Source organism: Xiphophorus couchianus, chromosome 14 (assembly GCF_001444195.1).
Source record: "Xiphophorus couchianus chromosome 14, X_couchianus-1.0, whole genome shotgun sequence".
Classification (NCBI taxonomy): Eukaryota; Metazoa; Chordata; class Actinopteri; order Cyprinodontiformes; family Poeciliidae; genus Xiphophorus; species Xiphophorus couchianus.
The window spans coordinates 22,013,443-22,032,531 of NC_040241.1; the positions used below are offsets into that span (position 1 = coordinate 22,013,443).

The 19,089-nt window shown below is 39.2% G+C and overlaps 2 protein-coding genes across 3 annotated transcripts in view; one reads left to right on the top strand and one right to left on the bottom strand.

The window, feature by feature from the left end:
- Positions 1-6,194, top strand: part of LOC114156942 (oocyte zinc finger protein XlCOF6.1-like) — a gene marked incomplete at its 3' end in the record, with an annotated part of 40,528 nt that extends 34,334 nt beyond the window's left edge. The window contains exons 3-4 of the mRNA XM_028037572.1: positions 4,171-4,836; positions 5,845-6,194. Of these exons, the coding sequence (XP_027893373.1) occupies positions 4,171-4,836; positions 5,845-6,194 (1,016 nt within the window). The remainder of the gene's footprint in view (positions 1-4,170; positions 4,837-5,844) is intronic.
- Positions 1-19,089, bottom strand: part of LOC114156967 (myelin-oligodendrocyte glycoprotein-like) — a 1,059,483-nt gene that overhangs the window by 54,263 nt on the left and 986,131 nt on the right. The window lies entirely within an intron of this gene.

Consider the following 19,089-nt stretch of genomic DNA (forward strand, 5'->3'; position numbering starts at 1 on the left):
GGACTGAAGCTCCTCGTATTTAGCCTTCATGTCGTCCAGCTCTTGTTGGAGTGCTCTGTTTTTTTCTTTTAATTCCTCAATCCTTGACATGAACGCTCGCTCTGTGGCAATATGATCTATCTTCGCTAGGTCTAAGTCCTCTTGCAGCTGCTGTTTTGTGTGGCTGTCCACCTCGGAATCGATAACTGCTGGGCTGAGAGTCTCTGGATTGTTGCCCTTTTCAATTGCCTGTAGTTGTTCCTTCAACTCGATGTTCCTGCCGATGAAAATCTCCTTAAGAGCTCTCTGCCTCTCTACCTCAGCTTTTGTTTCCTCCAGTTTTGTTTGGGTGTCGTCCAGCTTTTGGTTCTGGTCAAATAATTTTGCTTTCTCCATTTTTAAAAGAGAGGCAAGTCGTTGTATCTCTATATGGAAATCAAAGGGAGGAGGTCTGTTCCCTACCCACCCATACTGACGTCCTTTGGCTAAATCACTGATGGAACAATTGTGGCTTTGATGTGCCATGTTTTGACAAAATAATACTTGTTCAAATCAGTTGGCTAACAATCTCACTGTAAAAGCGCTTTGCGTGCGTCTGAACTCCTCAGTAGTGCAGCAAGCAATGACAAGAAGGTAGAAGTTTGTTACATAGATAGAGAGCTGATGACATCACAAGCATGACTCTAGTTGTGACATCACAGATTTTTCCTTCATCTTTGGAATGTGTTACCGTTGGTTACACTGTCTATGTTGTTATACAAGCAGTTTATGGAGAGACGTTTTTTTTGGCAATATTTACATAAAATGTGTGAATTTAGATTTCCAGATTTGTTTCATTGTGTCCAATGAAACATAAAACCTTTCAAAAGTTTTCACACACTCACACTTTTACAAACCTGAAAGTTGCAAAGAAAAATGATACTCTCCTTTAAATCTTTGTTTTAATATGTAGCGTCGCTGCTGGCTATCTGTTTGTATTGGGACTTTTTTGTCCTCCTCTGTGATTCTGTACATTCATTTTCGCGTTTAGATGTTTTCCTGTTGGCCTTTCTTTAAACCCCTCAAGAGGCTCGGCAGCACAAACACTCAGCGATGATGGAGATCAGCGGGAGCTTACATCCATCAATCAGTTCTTGGTCCATTAAGTCCCCACAGAAATATTATCTGTTTCTTTTTGTCTTTTTTTTTACTCTTGGTTTTGTGCTGCTTCTGTCTGCTGTCTCTCTTTGGATCCGTTTGGCCTGAGGTACCGGCTCTCCAGAACTAATCTAGACAAAAGTTTTCTCTTTTGTGATGTGATTAAAAAAAATGCCTCAAAGTCTTTTGTATTATTATTATTATTACTGATGGAGCTGACAGTCTATGAAGCAACACTGACCTGAAACATAACATATGCTGCTATAATTGGAACTCTATAATGTAATCTCAGTAAATATGTTTTATACTATGTCTGTTTTTATAAACTATCGTATCCGTAATAAAAACAGATAGGTTGCTGAATCTAGCTGATGGGTCGGTCCCGAATGTTTGGGCTGTTAGAGTCGGTTCTTTGAATTGAACCACGGGAACCGGCTCCTAGAGCCGTTCTTCATTATGAGGGCCGGGGCTGCAAACACAGTTCCTACCCAACTCTTCAAACTGCACAGTGATCGATCTGCACAGGTGCTGTGAGGAACAAAAGACAATTTTAACTCTGTTTCTCGTCCAGTAGCATAAACACTGAAATTAAGAAACCACAATCCCTGAATTAGGAGGGAATGTGGCCGCATTTTCAGTACTATTTATTTTTCTCATTTTCAGCACAGACCTTACTTGAAGGGAAAACTTGAGGCTTACAAAAACTTTGTATTTTCTGTCCTGGAGGGTTTACTAAGAAGCTGGTTCAGTTGTAAAGCAGGTTAAGTTAACCTTGTGCTATAGGTAAAGCACCTAATTTTCTTAACTAAACGATGCCTGCAGGTATATCTATTAGCAGGTTTAATTTTGCCTGCACTTGGTTGGGTACATTATTTTAAGTGTATTTGACAAGTTTACCAAAATATAAAAAATGTCATTCAAACTGCATTTGCTTTGTTTTACTTTTTACTTGTACTTTTCATTACATTACTTGAGTACATCCATTTTTACAGTAATTTCCATACTTAAGTACAAGAAGTTTCAGATACTTTAAGACTTTAACTCAAGTAACATTTCAGTCAGTGACTTGGACTTTTACCAAAGTCATATTTTGGAGAGGTACTTGTACTTTTACTTGACTCTGAGATTTCAGTACTTTATACAACACTGGTTGTAAGATATTTAATATAACTTTATGTTGAGAGGAGGCTCAAAGCGGAACATTCAAGCGGGAACTAAAAATCGTTTACAGTTTCTTCAGTGCAGCCAAAGTGAAACACACAGAAAGCTACGGGGCTCACGAGGTAGCATTAGCTCCTCTTAGAAGGTAGTTTGAAAACAGGTTTGGTGTTTTCGGTAAATATTTCCGTGTTTTCAGTGAAAATGTCTTCAGTTCCGCCTCAGAGAGAGTTTATCAACGAGCAGGTAACTCCTGCTGGAGAAACATTCACAGAGTGGAAAGAAATCAACGTTAAGATGGAGGAAGAGATGGAGGATCAGCGCAGACTGATGGATTTTACCCGGATACCGAGGATCATCTTACACCGGATAGGTACGAAACACCTTCATGTTTTACTGATTAATCAGGTTTAAGAAAGACGAAGCTGAAGTTGGTTTCCAATTCAAGCTTCCGATTCGGGAAATGGCTAAAGGGCGATTCCACCTATTTTTTCCTTCCGCATCTTTAATCGACTCTAGTTTAGACATTTCAGTGAATTGCAAAGCAGTATAGGAAAGCTAGGATACTAGCCTGAAAATATCAATGATTAACACTACTTAAAGACAAAAAACAAACAAAAAAACCCCAAAACAAACGTTACACTGAAGGAAATCTTACACCGAATACAGTTTACTGGTGAGACTGGTTAAACATCGCTGTATTTGAAAACTATTTAAACAATCTGCACAAATGATAAATATTAAATACTCACTGGTTAGCTGTAAGGGCCAGCAAGTTCTTCTCTGCTAGCCCTAAAAAAATAAAAATAGTAAAAGTCTCAATTATGTTTAATTTTAGCTATAATTTAACTTTTATTCTACAAATTAGTTGCTTATTGGTGTCATTGAGGTTTAATTTCCTACTTTAAAAAGTGCCTTAAACGCATCTCATATCGTTCTAAGTATTTAAAATACTTGGAATGATCAACTTTGACCTGGACTGTTTACTATTCATCATATAATATCTAAATTACAGTTTGTGATCCGTGACAGTCTTATCTTATAAAAAATGTCTATATTCCAGCTTTTAGTTTATGTATTCATCTTCAGTGAGTTTAATAGATGAACTCTCACCTTGCCCCATACCTGTCAAGCTGTAGGTTTGAGAATATGGGAAATGTCGCCTGGATTTGGGGGAGAGGAGGCGAACGAAGGAACGTAAGATGGGGGTGGAGGGGAGGAAATGGACCAGGAGACAGACGAAGTCCAGGGGGGGGAGGGCCCATTGCATTAAATAAATGACTTAAATAATTTATATCATTGTCCATTTTCACCTTTCATATTTAATCTTCCAAAGTGTCCAACATTCATGTCAAATATTTTCAATAGGATCATTTTGCCATTATTTTCTGCATGTTAACAACAATCACCCCACTGTTACCAATTCTGCTGCGAATCGCAGGAAAGTAAAGGCTGAGATTTAGTCGTGCTTTTGAAAGTGTGTGTTGTGTGTGTGAGTGGAGCGATGTCTGACAATATCAATGGGTCAAGATTTGAAAGCACTTTAGGGCTTTGCTTTAGCAATTTTATGTCATTCATTAATGTGATATATTTCCTGAAGCTACATAGAGGAAGAAAACTTTTTGTAATATTTGAATGGAAGCCACTAGATTAAGCCACTAAGTTAAGCTATCACCATCTTGTTTGCTCACCTGGAGGTCCATAATATCATATTTTGACTCACATCTAGTTCCATTCTGGTCAGAAGAACCTCATAGGTTGAGTTAATGTTCATTCTTGTAAGATTGCGATTTTAGAATAATCCCCAAAATCCTGTTTTTATCCAACAAAATATTAAAATGAAAACTTCCTTGTTTGATTGACATTTAAAGGCTTTTGTTTTGTCTTTTTGTCCAGATCTCCCACAATGTTGTGTGTGTAAAGAGGAGGAGGTTCTCAATGAAACAGAACCACAGAGGAACCAACTCATCTCTCATGGCTCTGCAGAAGCTGAGAGCCAGAATCAGGAAGGAATCAATTCTGAAGACCCAGGAAAAAAGAGAAAGGAAGAACAGAAACAAAAGGAGAGATATGAGAAAACCAAAGAGCAGAAAGGCAGAACTGACACTTCAAAACAAAAAAAGCACAAGAAAGCTCACGCAGGGCAAAAATTATATTCTTGTAAAATTTGTGATGAAACCTTTTCTCAAAAAGATATCTTGCTGAGACACATGAGAATTCACAAAGATGAGCGGCCTTTTTCTTGTGGGACTTGTGGAAAGAGTTTCTCTCGAAAGGACGCTCTAAATGTCCACATGATAAATCACACAGGTGAGAAGCCTTTTTCTTGTGGGACCTGTGGAAAGAGTTTCTCTCGAAAGGACGCTCTAAATGTCCACATGATAAATCACACAGATGAGAAGCCTTTCTCTTGTGGGTCTTGTGGAAGAGGTTTCTCCCTAAAAACTCATTTACATGTTCACATGAGAATTCACACAGGTGAGAAGCCTTTCTCTTGTGGGTCTTGTGGAAAAAGTTTCTCTCAGAAAGGCCATGTAAATGCTCATATGAAACTTCACACAGGTGAGAAGCCCTTCTCATGTGAGACCTGTGGAAAGAGTTTCTCTCAAAGGAAAGCTCTAAATGTCCACATGATAAATCACACAGATGAGAAGCCTTTCTCTTGTGGGACTTGTGGAAGAGGTTTCTCCCTAAAAACTCATTTACATGTTCACATGAGAATTCACACAGGTGAGAAGCCTTTCTCTTGTGGGATCTGTGGAAAGAGTTACAGTGAAAAAGGGACTTTAACTCATCACATGAGAATTCACACAGGTGAGAAGCCTTTCTCATGTGGATCCTGTGGAAAGAGTTTTTCTCGAAAGGACGCTCTAAATGTCCACATGATAAATCACACAGATGAGAAGCCTTTCTCTTGTGGGACTTGTGGAAGAGGTTTCTCCCTAAAAACTCATTTACATGTTCACATGAGAATTCACACAGGTGAGAAGCCCTTCTCATGTGAGACCTGTGGAAAGAGTTTCTCTCGAAAGGCCGCTCTAAATGTCCACATGATAAATCACACAGATGAGAAGCCTTTCTCTTGTGGGACTTGTGGAAGAGGTTTCTCCCAAAAAACTCATTTACATGTTCACATGAGAATTCACACAGGTGAGAAGCCCTTCTCATGTGAGACCTGTGGAAAGAGTTTCTCTCGAAAGGACGCTCTAAATGTCCACATGATAAATCACACAGGTGAGAAGCCTTTCTCTTGTGGGACCTGTGGAAAGAGTTACAGTGAACGAAGGACTTTAACTCAGCACATGAAAATTCACACAGGTGAGAAGCCTTTCTCTTGTGGGACCTGTGGAAAGAGTTACAGTGAAAGAAGGACTTTAACTCAGCACATGAAAATTCACACAGGTGAGAAGCCTTTCTCTTGTGGGACCTGTGGAAAGAGTTACAGTGAAAGAAGGACTTTAACTCAGCACATGAAAATTCACACAGGTGAGAAGCCTTTCTCTTGTGGGACCTGTGGAAAGAGTTACAGTGAAAGAAGGACTTTAACTCAGCACATGAAAATTCACGCAGGTGAGAGGCCTTTCTCTTGTGAGACCTGTGGAAAGAGTTACAGTGAAAGAAGGACTTTAACTCAGCACATGAAAATTCACACAGGTGAGAGGCCTTTCTCTTGTGGGTCGTGTGGAAAACGTTTCTGTCAACAAGGTCATTTAAATGTTCACATGAGAATTCACACAGGTGAGAAGCCCTTCTCATGTGGGACTTGTGGAAAGAGTTACAGTGAAAGAAGGACTTTAACTAATCACATGAGAATTCACACAGGTGAGAGGCCTTTCTCATGTGGGTCGTGTGGAAAACGTTTCTGTCAACAAGGTCATTTAAATGTTCACATGAGAATTCACACAGGTGAGAAGCCCTTCTCATGTGAGACCTGTGGAAAGAGTTACAGTGAACGAGGGACTTTAACTAATCACATGAGAATTCACACAGGTGAGAAGCCTTTCTCTTGTGGGAGCTGTGGAAAAAGTTACAGTAATACAAGTAATTTATCTCGTCACATGAACACTCACTCTGATGAGAATCCATAGGTCCAAAACAGATCCGATCCAATTTGGCATCTAATCTTAATGAAAATCTTGTCAGGTGATGTAAACAGCAAGTTGAACATATTAAAGTCAACAGATTCTTGCAGGCTGCTAGTGATTCACTGTGATTGTGTCTTTCACTGTCTGACCAAGATAAACCTGAGGTCTACTTTTGCCTAGCAGCTTGTTTTGCTTAATCCAGTTTTTTGTTTTAATTCTCAGTCGTATTTGTACTTAAGATCCCCATCAGTATCCCATTAGATACTGAAGTTAAAGAGGGGAACACATTCAGACAGGATTAATTTCTGTGCATTTCAGTTTTCATGGAGTTCTGTACCATGTAGAATAATTGAGTTTAGCTTTTATTTGAAGTTTCTGTGTATGACTGGATGTAAAATACTTTAGAAATGAAAGCAGTGAAATGTTCTTGTTTTTGTAAACAAACGTCTCCTTCCCATCTCCTCACCCTCCTGAAGTCACCCGGGGAATCTTATGGCTGAACTCTCAAGGATTCGCTCTTGATTATTCCACCTTTATCAGACACTTATTTGGAGAACAGGCTGTGAGAGACATGGGCTAATCTGCAAACACATCATAGTTACAGACACACACTCCCTGACCTCAATGTCTTTGCCAGCTTTTTTTTTTGTCTTGCCATATGTGCCATATTCTTCCTAATGTTGTCTTTTCATCCTACTTATCAGTTACTTTTTAGATTATTGCCTGTTAGACACTGTGGAGTTCTCACTTTTAACCCAGAAAAGGAATTAGAACAAACTTGAAATCAAGAGACTCTAGTTTATTGGTCACTCTTTAGCTTATTTTTTTTACAAACTGTACAGTACTCGCTATGTAGACCAATATTATACTTCTTAGATTAATTTTTAGATTATTGTGCAGATGGACTCCTATTACTGCAACCAGAAAATGAATTAGAACAAACTTAGAGTCCAGAAAAAATTCATTCAGAACAGGAACATTAAGTTTTATTATTACTTAGAAACTGAGGAGTACTCATTACTTTTACAAATTTAGAGCATACTTAGAAAGTCCAGAGAATACTTATGCTTATCTAACAACCCAGAACAGGGATTAGAACAAACTTAGAATCCAGAAAACTACGTTAGCAATTACTTTTTAGACTCCTGTTCGTCCAGCCCAGAAAAGGAATTGGACCAGAGGAAACTTACTTATACTTATCTACCAACCTCCAGCAAATTTAGTTTGAATCGTCACCTGCTGATTCACAAGTGAGGAGCCTTTCTTATGTGTGACCTGTGGAAAAAGTTTCACTCAAGAAATTAAGTTTAAATGTTCATATGAGAACGGCATCATTTGAACCTCAAGTATCAAGTAGTTTTATCTTTCCATGAAACTTTTTTTTTTTATTTTAAGGGAACTTTTAATCTTCAAGTGTTTTTGAAATAATGTACTGTGTATTTGTAACGTTTTAAAGGAACAATGCATTGGAACATTTTTAGTTTTAGATTTAAACTTTTGTAGTCCTTGTGTGTTTATTTTTTGTTGTACTTGTACTTTGTTTTAGTTTCATGATTACTGTTAGCTGTTCCTGTATGCACTGGTGTAGTCACAGACAAATTTTGCTTCAGCAATAATGTTTCCTGGACTTTAATCTACATATACACTATTATATACATTGGATGTAGAGGTGTCTCAGAAAACTCTACGACATACACTAAACCAGAAGCATGGTTCTGGTCTAGTGGTTGACTTGGTTTCTGTATATATTTCTGTATTATATATGTTTTTCTAGTGGTTTGATGTTATGTTGTAATTTTAAATGTCATGTTTTCATTGCTTGTAAATGTAAAATCATCTTTCAACAGAAATAAAGTCATTCTGTTGGATAAATTGTATTTTTAGTAATTATCAAATATTCGTTGTATCATGTAGCTTTGTAGTAACATTTAGATAATGTTTAATTATATGCTTTTTCTCTTTTTCCTCTATTCTAAGTAATGTCTCTGTGTGTTGAATAATTATGATTCCTTCCTGTGACCTCTTTGAGAAAGAGAGCAGTGAAGCCTTCGTGGAGATAGCGGAGACAACTCTGTCTGCTCTCCTGAGGTACTCGACGCCGTGTCTGGTACTCGACTGGAGCAGAAAGATTTAGAGTGTAGATAACATGTGTCTAATAGTAAATGTCATTAGCGCTGCAACAATGTGATAAATTGTTTTCCCCTCCCTTTGAGAGTTAAAGCGCTCAGTGTAAGAGGGTCCCCTAAAAAAGCAATAAAATAGAGGGAGCGGGAGATGTGTTTTCAGAGCGGTTGGAGATTTGTAACTGAAAGCATCTCTCTGTCTGCTCTCCTCGCGAGTACAAAAAGAATTTAACTCTCTTGTCTTTCCTGTGTTTTGTTTAATAGGTATTTAGACCCAACACATTCACACATCCATCTATGTGTTATTTCATGTGATGTGTTAGTAATACAGATTATGAGAAAAATCAGCTTTTAAAGTGAATTCTAAAACTCTAAAACATGTATAATAATTCAGTGTTTAACTTTGCAACTGAGTTTCAACCTGAAAGACTATAACCTGATATAATAACATTAGACTATTTTACAAAGTAAAAAGTTACAATATACATTCCAACATGGTTCTTCTCATCACGACTTAGGATTGGACACACTGGTCTAAATAGATCACTATTTTTGATAGGGAAACATCAGACAGGGAAATGTGACTGCAGGGAAGATGAGACATTGGAGCATGTTATTTTAAGTTGCAGGAATGATCTGTTTCAGAGAAACAAGTTAATAAGAAACCTTAGTAATATGAAAATGAAATTTGATATTGTTGATTTATTGCAACAGGACTCGGGAAGCAGAGGATATCAGGCTATATTTGATTTTTTTGAAACAAAGTAAGTTATATAATAGGATATAGTTTTTTTTTTGTTTGTTTCTGTTGTCATGTGGTCCACACTCCTTACCAGTTGGTGGCGGTAATGCTCACCCAACGTTTTTTGCCAACCGCCAATAAATTTCATCAAGAAGAAGAAGAAGAGATAACGGTCGCTAACACTGATGTTTATGAGCGCTGTGTAGCTGTACTCCTAGTAGAGATATTTTGATTTACAGGTAAGCTGGTGATGTTAATAATAAACTCTTTGTTATGTTATTGTGTTCTGTTAAAAGACAAGTAAAATTATATTGTGTGATTTAAGTATTGCAATCCTAAAAATCCTAAAATTTCTTAATTTTAGGATTTTTAAAAAAAGTTTTAAGAAACTTTCTTAAAAGTTTCTTAATCTAAATGAATAAATCCTAAAAAAAAAAAAATCCTAAAATTTTGTTTTTAAATGCGTTTTTTAAAAATGCATTTAGTTGTACATAAACTAAATAGTGTCCGTTCATACAGTTTAGGCTCCATGAAAAGGAGAAATTACGTGTTAGAGAAGAACATTGATGAAGGTTTTTGTCCATCAGCAGTGGTAGCTTCTGTTTTTGTTTCATGACTTGCTTTAAGTTTGTAAATGTCTGTATGTTTGTTCAGTAGCACTTGAGACAGATTTTATGCCAATAATAAATTTGTTTTGAGTTCTTGGTAAGGTTGTTTAATTATGGTTCCCCAAACTAAAGTTCAGTCAAAGTCAGAATTACCCACAATTGCGATCATTTTGTCATTGGAGCTGTCCGAAACTTTGAAGAACGTAAACTTGTAATTTAATTGTATGAATTTAGAAATGTGTTAATATTATGGCCTCCTTTCCCAGGGAGAATCCAGTTTAAAAAACCTATCAGGGTTAAAAATCCAGTCATTTTTGGGAGCTAACAGAAACTAGCTGAGCTAGGCAGCTAGCGACATGCTAGCCAGCTAATGTAGCAATATGACAGGTTATGAATAGGAACATGAATAATTAGGAGTATGACGGGGAGGGGGGAGGGGCTTACTGTATATGTTAATGAATTTGACACCTCTTCCCGCTGTGGGTCGTAGTGCTTGATGTCATGAGATAGAGTGGATGTTATTGGCTTATTGTAATTCTTTATCACAGCCCTGTACTGTTGGTGAGTCTGAAAGGCTGCTGTTCTTTAGTGGTCTAGACTTCCTGTCCCCCCAATACTTTGTACTTGGTCTGAAAGACACCTTTCTCCTCCTGCTCTTTGGTGGGATAATCAGACTTGCCACCTCAGCTGTCTCTGTGCTATTTGAGTGGTCAACCCAACCTGCTTCCTCTCCCCCCATCAAATTCTTTCTCCTGTCTTTGTATTCAGCTTGAAACACATCTCTCTTTGCTCATCCTATGTCTCGTCTCCTCAGCATCAATTGTTTGTCCTGTTCTTCTGGGGTTCTGAGAGACAGCCCCTAATTACAGGGGTTGGACAATGAAACTGATACACCTCTCATTTCAGTGTGGGAGGTTTCATGGCTAAATTGGACCAGCCTGGTGGCCAATCTTCATTAATTGCACATTGAACCAATAAGAGCAGTGTGTGAAGGTCCAATTAGCAGGGTAAGAGCCCAGTTTTGCTCAAAATATTGCAATGCACACAACATTATGGGTGACATACCAGAGTTCAAAAGAGGACAAATTGTTGGTGCACGTCTTGCTGGCGCATCTGTGACCAAGACAGCAGGTCCCTCTTGAAAATGAGATCTAGATCTCAACGGGGTTTACCTGATTAAATAAAGAATTATTATTAAAAAGTCTTTGTGATGTATCAAGAGCCACGGTATCCAGGGTAATGTCAGCATACCACCAAGAAGGACGAACCACCTCCAACAGGATTAACTGTGGACGCAAGAGGAAGCTGTCTGAAAGGGATGTTCGGGTGCTAACCCGGATTGTATCCAAAAAACATAAAACCACGGCTGCCCAAATCACGGCAGAATTAAATGTGCACTTCAACTCTCCTGTTTCCACCAAAACTGTCCGTCGGTAGCTCCACAGGGTCAATATACACGGCCGGGCTGCTATAGCCAAACCTTTGGTCACTCGTGCCAATGCCAAACGTCGGTTTCAATGGTGCAAGGAGCGCAAATCTTGGGCTGTGGACAATGTGAAACATGTATTGTTCTCTGATGAGTCCACCTTTACTGTTTTCCCCACATCCGGGAGAGTTACGGTGTGGAGAAGCCCCAAAGAAGCGTACCACCCAGACTGTTGCATGCCCAGAGTGAAGCATGGGGGTGGATCAGTGATGGTTTGGGCTGCCATATTATGGCATTCCCTTGGCCCCATACTTGTGCTAGATGGGCGCGTCACTGCCAAGGACTACCGAACCATTCTGGAGGACCATGTGCATCCAATGGTTCAAACATTGTATCCTGAAGGAGGTGCCGTGTATCAGGATGACAATGCACCAATACACACAGCGAGACTGGTGAAAGATTGGTTTGATGAACATGAAAGTGAAGTTGAACATCTCCCATGGCCTGCACAGTCACCAGATCTAAATATTATTGAGCCACTTTGGGGTGTTTTGGAGGAGCGAGTCAGGAAACATTTTCCTCTACCAGCATCACGTCGTGACCTGGCCACTATTCTGCAAGAAGAATAGCTTAAAATCCCTCTAACCACTGTGCAGGACTTGTATATGTCATTCCCAAGACGAATTGACGCTGTATTGGCTGCAAAAGGAGGCCCTACACCAGACTAATAAGTTATTGTGGTCTAAAACCAGGTGTTTACCTATCTCCTTTTACCAAAGTTAAGATAAATAAATTTTCTCTAAGATAATAAGCAAATTATTATGTATCTCTAAGATAAGTAATTGTGTGTCTGTAATAATTTGCTTGTCTTAAGCAAATTATTCTCAGGTAAGAGAAGATCCTACATCATGGTCCTGCTGCTGGCCTCTGGTCTGTTGTCTCCTCCCCGACTCTTTGCTCCTTCTATTGTGACAATAAACATTTCTTTAAAATATATCAAAAGCAACAGTGAGAACAACTTTTGCAAAGAAAAAAACAGGACTGGGTTTATTCCTGGCAACAACTAGCTATCAAGCAATGCAACATGGCTCAACAGCAACAGCAAGGGCCCCTCCTTTTCCAGTTCAGGCATTCGCCTTGTTAGGCCTACGACAAAGTTTATTTGCCCACAGCTGATGAAGCCAATAGGACCTCATCACATCTGCAAAAAGCAGAGACGAGATGCTAAGGCCACTAAAACGGATCCCATTAAAAAACCTTGACTGCATCTAGAAACTGGTGGGGAAGGGCAACCTGTGGAGAGCAACCTGCGGAGAGCAACCTGTGGAGAGCAATCTGTGGAGGGCGACCTGTGGAGAGCAACCTGTGGAGGGCAACCTGTGGAGGGCAACCTGTGGAGGGCAACCTGTGGAGAGCAATCTGTGGAGAGCAACCTGTCGAGAGCAACCTGTGGAGAGCAACCTGTGGAGAGCAACCTGTGGAGGGCAACCTGTGGAGGGCAACCTGCGGAGGGCAACCTGTGGAGGGCAACCTGTGGAGGGCAACCTGTCGAGAGCAACCTGTGGAGAGCAACCTGCGGAGGGCAACCTGTGGAGGGCAACCTGTGGAGAGCAACCTGTGGAGAGCAACTCTCACTATGTTTCTCTAATCTGAACCATTTGCAAATTCAATTTTCTAGAAATTAATACGTTTTTGAGGACAATGTACATTATAGTCAATAACCCTAATTTAAATCATTTTTGAAATCCTGGGGGGAACCGGAGCACCCGGAGAAAACCCCACACTAACACGGGGAGAACAGACAAACTCCCACAGAAAGAGGCGCCTGGTTGAGAATGAAGAACGCTTTTCTGTGAAGATGCAGCGCTAACCACTGCATCACCGTGTTGTCCTTTTTTGTTTTTTAGTCTAAAATATAAAATGTAAGTTGGGGTTTTGAAAATGGTTCAGGACTGACCTGGACTCTTTAACTAGTTGCTTGTTTTAGAGGTTTTCTTGCTTTTCTCACCACAAATGTTTCTCCAATCGGAACCGTTTGCAAATTAAATTTTCCAGAAATTAATAGTACCTTTTTTGAGGACAATTTACATTGGTCAATAACCCTAATTTATATGGTTTTGGAAATCTGTGGGAAACCGGAGCACCCGGAGAAAAACCCACGGTCATTTTTTGGGGGGGGATCTAAAATAAGAAATATATTTTGGGGTTTTGCAAACGGTTCAGAAATTACATTTTTCCTAATCGCTTTATTCAGAGGCTTTCTTGCTTTTTTTCTTGAACATTTGTGGTTTTCTGAGCCCCAAACAGTGTCGTATCTTCTTCCACACTGATTTTTCCTCGGCGACTGCCCCCACTGGTTCCTGTGACAGATTTTCCACAGAGCGGTCCGTCACGTCCATGGATTCCATGTTATTCGGCATGTTTTCCATAAAATCATTTACCTGGTTGGGAGAGGCATCAGGAACATCAATGTTTTCTGACAGGGTTTCCTCTGTCAGACGGTCCTGATCCATGGACGCAGTGTCAGAAACCTTGTTTTCCGGGGTAGTGTCTTTCTCTTTTGGTTCTTTTTGTCTCTCAGGTCCTAATTCGTGTTTGAGTTGATGTTCAGTTTTCATGTTTTGCTGCTGTGAGTTAAGCTCACAGCTGGAGGGAAGTTGTTGAAAAGCAGTCAGTTGTTTTAGGAGACTGTCTTTCTCAGCTTTAAGCTCGGTGATAATCTTCAGGACACTCATCATTTGCTCTGAATAAGTTTTAATCTCTTTATGTATATGCTGCTTAGATGTTTCTAACTGCTGCATTAGAGTCAGAACATTTCCTTCATATCTGGCTTTTAGTTCGTGGTAATTAACTGTTGCGAATTCCAGAACAGATTGCAGATGTTTTATTGCCTTAGTTGATTGCCATTGGAGGAAAGAGATATCTTCTGCATTTTTCTGATTGAGGTTGTCCTTCTCTGCTCTGAGTGCCTTGATGAGCTCAATAAGATCATGCTTGGTTTTTTCCAAATTAGCTTCTGTCATATGAGTCACATCTGCTTCATACCTCGACTTTAGTTCTTCGTATGAACCATTAATCTGCTCTAGTTCTCTCAACAGGTATTTCTCGGATTCCTTGAAGCTGCTGATCTCCTTGGACATTTTCTCTATTAAATTTTGGCCCTGTCTGATCTTGTCTTCATTGACCATCTGCAGGTCAGCCTGACGTTTGATCTCACAAATGTCTGCTTCAGATTTGGACTGAAGCTCCTCGTATTTAGCCTTCATGTCGTCCAGCTCTTGTTGGAGTGCTCTGTTTTTTTCTTTTAATTCCTTAATCCTTGACATGAACGCTCGCTCTGTGGCAATATGATCTATCTTCGCTAGGTCTAAGTCCTCTTGCAGCGTCTGTTTTGTGTGGCTGTCCACCTCGGAATCGATAATTGCTGGGCTGAGAGTCTCTGGATTGTTGCCCTTTTCAATTGCCTGTAGTTGTTCCTTCAACTCGATGTTCCTGCCGATGAAAATCTCCTTAAGAGCTCTCTGCCTCTCTACCTCAGCTTTTGTTTCCTCCAGTTTTGTTTGGGTGTCGTCCAGCTTTTGGTTCTGGTCAAACAATTTTGCTTTCTCCATTTTTAAAAGAGAGGCAAGTCGTTGTATCTCTATGTGGAAATCAAAGGGAGGAGGTCTGTTCCCTACCCACCCATACTGACGTCCTTTGGCTATCTCACTGATGGAACAATTTTGGCTTTGATCTGCCATGTTTTGACAAAATAGTACTTGTTCAAATCAGTTGGCTAACAATCTCACTGTAAAAGCGCTTTGCGTGCGTCTGAACTCCTCAGTTGTGCAGCAAGCAATGACAAGAAGGTAGAAGTTTGTTACATAGATAGAGAGCTGATGACATCACAAGCATGACTCTAGTTGTGACATCACAGAGTTTTCCTTCATCTTTGGAATGTGTTACCGTTGGTTACACTGTCTATGTTGTTATACAAGCAGTTTATGGAGAGACGTTTTTTTTGGCAATATTTACATAAAATGTGTGAATTTAGATTTCCAGATTTGTTTCATTGTGTCCAATGAAACATAAAACCTTTCAAAAGTTTTCACACACTCACACTTTTACAAACCTGAAAGTTGCAAAGAAAAATGATACTCTCCTTTAAATCTTTGTTTTAATATGTAGCGTCGCTGCTGGCTATCTGTTTGTATTGGGACTTTTTTGTCCTCCTCTGTGATTCTGTACATTCATTTTCGCGTTTAGATGTTTTCCTGTTGGCCTTTCTTTAAACCCCTCAAGAGGCTCGGCAGCACAAACACTCAGCGATGATCGAGATCAGCGGGAGCTTACATCCATCAATCAGTTCTTGGTCCATTAAGTCCCCACAGAAATATTATCTGTTTCTTTTTGTCTTTTTTTTTACTCTTGGTTTTGTGCTGCTTCTGTCTGCTGTCTCTCTTTGGATCCGTTTGGCCTGAGGTACCGGCTCTCCAGAACTAATCTAGACAAAAGTTTTCTCTTTTGTGATGTGATTAAAAAAAAATGCCTCAAAGTCTTTTGTATTATTATTATTATTATTTGCTCTACAGAGCTAAAGCTGGCTGAATAATCTGTTGGTCTCCTTTCTTCCTTTTGTAGAGATATTTGATATTTGAGAGATAAAACACGCCGTGTCTTCCATTTTGTTGACCCCAGTAAAGGTTCCTCATTTCTGCCTGCTACTATGATTGAAGTCTGAGTTCTCCAGCAATCAGTGCAGAACGATTACCAAGGAAACATGCAGCAGGAGATCTCTCACCTGTGCAACAACACCGGCTGTTTTACCTGGAGGTTGATACTGATGGAGCTGACAGTCTATGAAGCAACACTGACCTGAAACATAAAATATGCTGCTATAATTGGAACTCTATAATGTAATCTCAGTAAATATGTTTTATACTATGTCTGTTTTTATAAACTATCGTATCCGTAATAAAAACAGATAGGTTGCTGAATCTAGCTGATGAGTCGGTCCCGAATGTTTGGGCTGTTAGAGTCGGTTCTTTGAATTGAACCACGGGAACCGGCTCCTAGAGCCGTTCTTCATTATGAGGGCCGGGGCTGCAAACACAGTTCCTACCCAACTCTTCAAACCGCACAGTGATCGATCTGCACAGGTGCTGTGAGGAACAAAAGACAATTTTAACTCTGTTTCTCTTCCAGTAGCATAAACACTGAAATTAAGAAACCACAATCCCTGAATTAGGAGGGAATGTGGGGCAAATGTGATGAAAGATTTGCATTATTACTAAACTTGTATCACTGCTGGATCAAAGAATTATGGAATATTATGTATTTATTCATATTTTAAAGGCATGTACTTTTAGGACTGCCATCTAGTAAAAGCAGCAAGAGCTGGCTACTGGTGTCTAAAACTCAGTCACCATGTCTTCTCATCTTCTGAAACAACCAGGAGGGGTATTGTGAAGCACCGCCTCACAGGGCGAGTATCAAAAAGGCTAACATGAGGTGCAAGTTGGGCGGGTTAAAGTAAGAGAAACCAGATACTGCATTCAAAGCATGATGAAGACCAGCAAGCAAAACATTCACAGAGTGGATGTAGTAGAATATCAGAGTTCAGGAGATACAGGATAGAAGATTTGACTGAATCAAGACACTGTTCACAAGTTCAGACTGGGGAACTAACTGGAAAATTGCTGGCTAAGCAGAAAAATAGATTGTATTTACTTAAATTTATACAAACCAATTTTCTCAATTACTGCAACATATAAAAGACAAGTAAAATTACATTGTGTGATTTAAGTATTGCAATCCTAAAATAACTTGAACAATTTTGTTTTTAAATGTGTTTTTTAAAATGCATTTAGTTGTGCATAAACTAAATAGTGTCCATTCATACAGTTTAGGCTCCATGAAAAGGAGAAATTACCTTTTTTTCATTAGTATGATGTAATAGTATGATGTAATATTCTAATCATAAATGCTGTGTTTCCATTAAATGTGGAAAATCCTCATAATTAACAGAAATAAAAGGCTTGGAAACATCCGTGTGTTTGTGTAATGACTTTAATACTGTGTTTCACTCACTGAAATATATAAACCTTTTATTAATGTTGTAAGATATTTAATATAACTTTATGTTGAGAGGAGGCTCAAAGTGGAACATTCAAGCGGGAACTAAAAATCGTTTACAGTTTCTTCAGTGCAGCCAAAGTGAAACACACAGAAAGCTACGGAGCTCACGAGGTAGCATTAGCTCCTCTTAGAAGGTAGTTTGAAAACAGGTTTGGTGTTTTCGGTAAATATTTCCGTGTTTTCAGTGAAAATGTCTTCAGTTCCGCCTCAGAGAGAGTTTATCAACGAGCAGGTAACTCCTGCTGGAGAAACATTCACAGAGTTTAAAGAAATCAACGTTAAGATGGAGGAAGAGATGGAGGATCAGCGCAGACTGATGGATTTTACCCGGATACCGAGGATCATCTTACACCGGATAGGTACGAAACACCTTCATGTTTTACTGATTAATCAGGTTTAAGAAAGACGAAGCTGAAGTTGGTTTCCAATTCAAGCTTCCGATTCGGGAAATGGCTAAAGGGCGATTCCACCTATTTTTTCCTTCCGCATCTTTAATCGACTCTAGTTTAAAAACTACAACACCCAGACTCTTCAAACCTGGACTGGAGTATTCTGCTCTAATAGCAGAATATTTAAACCCAGGGGCGATTCTAGGATCTGACCTTTAGGGGTCCTTAGCCCCCAGCAGTGCTAAGAACCAAGAGAAGTTATTTGTTGGTGCATTTTTCTAAACTTCACTGCTTATTTACATACATTCACATAAGAAATTAAATAGTTTTGTCCAACTAAAACCGTTAACAACTACATACAGGTCTGGAAAAAATGAAGAGACCACTGCACTAAACCCCATTGAAAACCTCCTGGTTATTCCCCCAAATATTGGTTTCTGAACTCTTCCTGAGTTAAAACATTTGTTTTGTTGTTTCTAAATGAATATGAACTAGTTCTCTTTGCTTTATTCAAGGTCTGAAAGCACTGCATTTTTAAATTATTTTGACCTTTTCTCATTTTCTGAAAATAAACACAAAGTTTTTGCTCTGAATTTCAGAGACATGTCAGTAGTTCAACAATCTTCATTTTATTTAAACATGTACCTATACAGTGAACCCTCGTTTTTCTCGGGGGTTGTGTTCCCAAGAGAACCCATGATAGGCGAAATCCGTGAAGCATTTACCTTTATTTTGTACAATTATTATAAAGCATAATTACCGTATTTTCCGCACTATAAGGCGCACCACATTATAAAGCGCACCTTCAATGAACGGCCTATTTTAAAACTTTTTTCATATATAAGTTGCACCGTGTTTAAGGCGCATAGAATAGACGCTACAGTAGAGGCTGGAGTTACGTTATGCATCCATTAGATGGAGCTGCACTAAAGGGAATGTCATCAAAATAGTCAAGTAGACTTAGACTGACTTTATTATCATTTTGCATGCACAGGGTGTATACAGAACGACATTTCGTTGCATACGGCCCAGGACAATGTTTTGAGCTTCCAATGTTGTGAGGTTACTCCAGAATAAAATAAAATACAGTATAAAATATGAATATAAATATGAATATAAAATATAAAGTGCAGGACTGACAGTAAAATGGAAGTTATTTAGCTCTGTACATGTGCAAGGTGTGAAGTGGAGACCAGATTTTGAGTGCAGTCCAGTTAAGAGTTCAGCAGTCTGATGGCAAGTGGGAAAAAGCTGTTTCGGAACCTGGTGGACCTGCACCGGATGCTGCGGAACCTCTTTCCAGAGCCAGAAAAAAATCCTGTTTT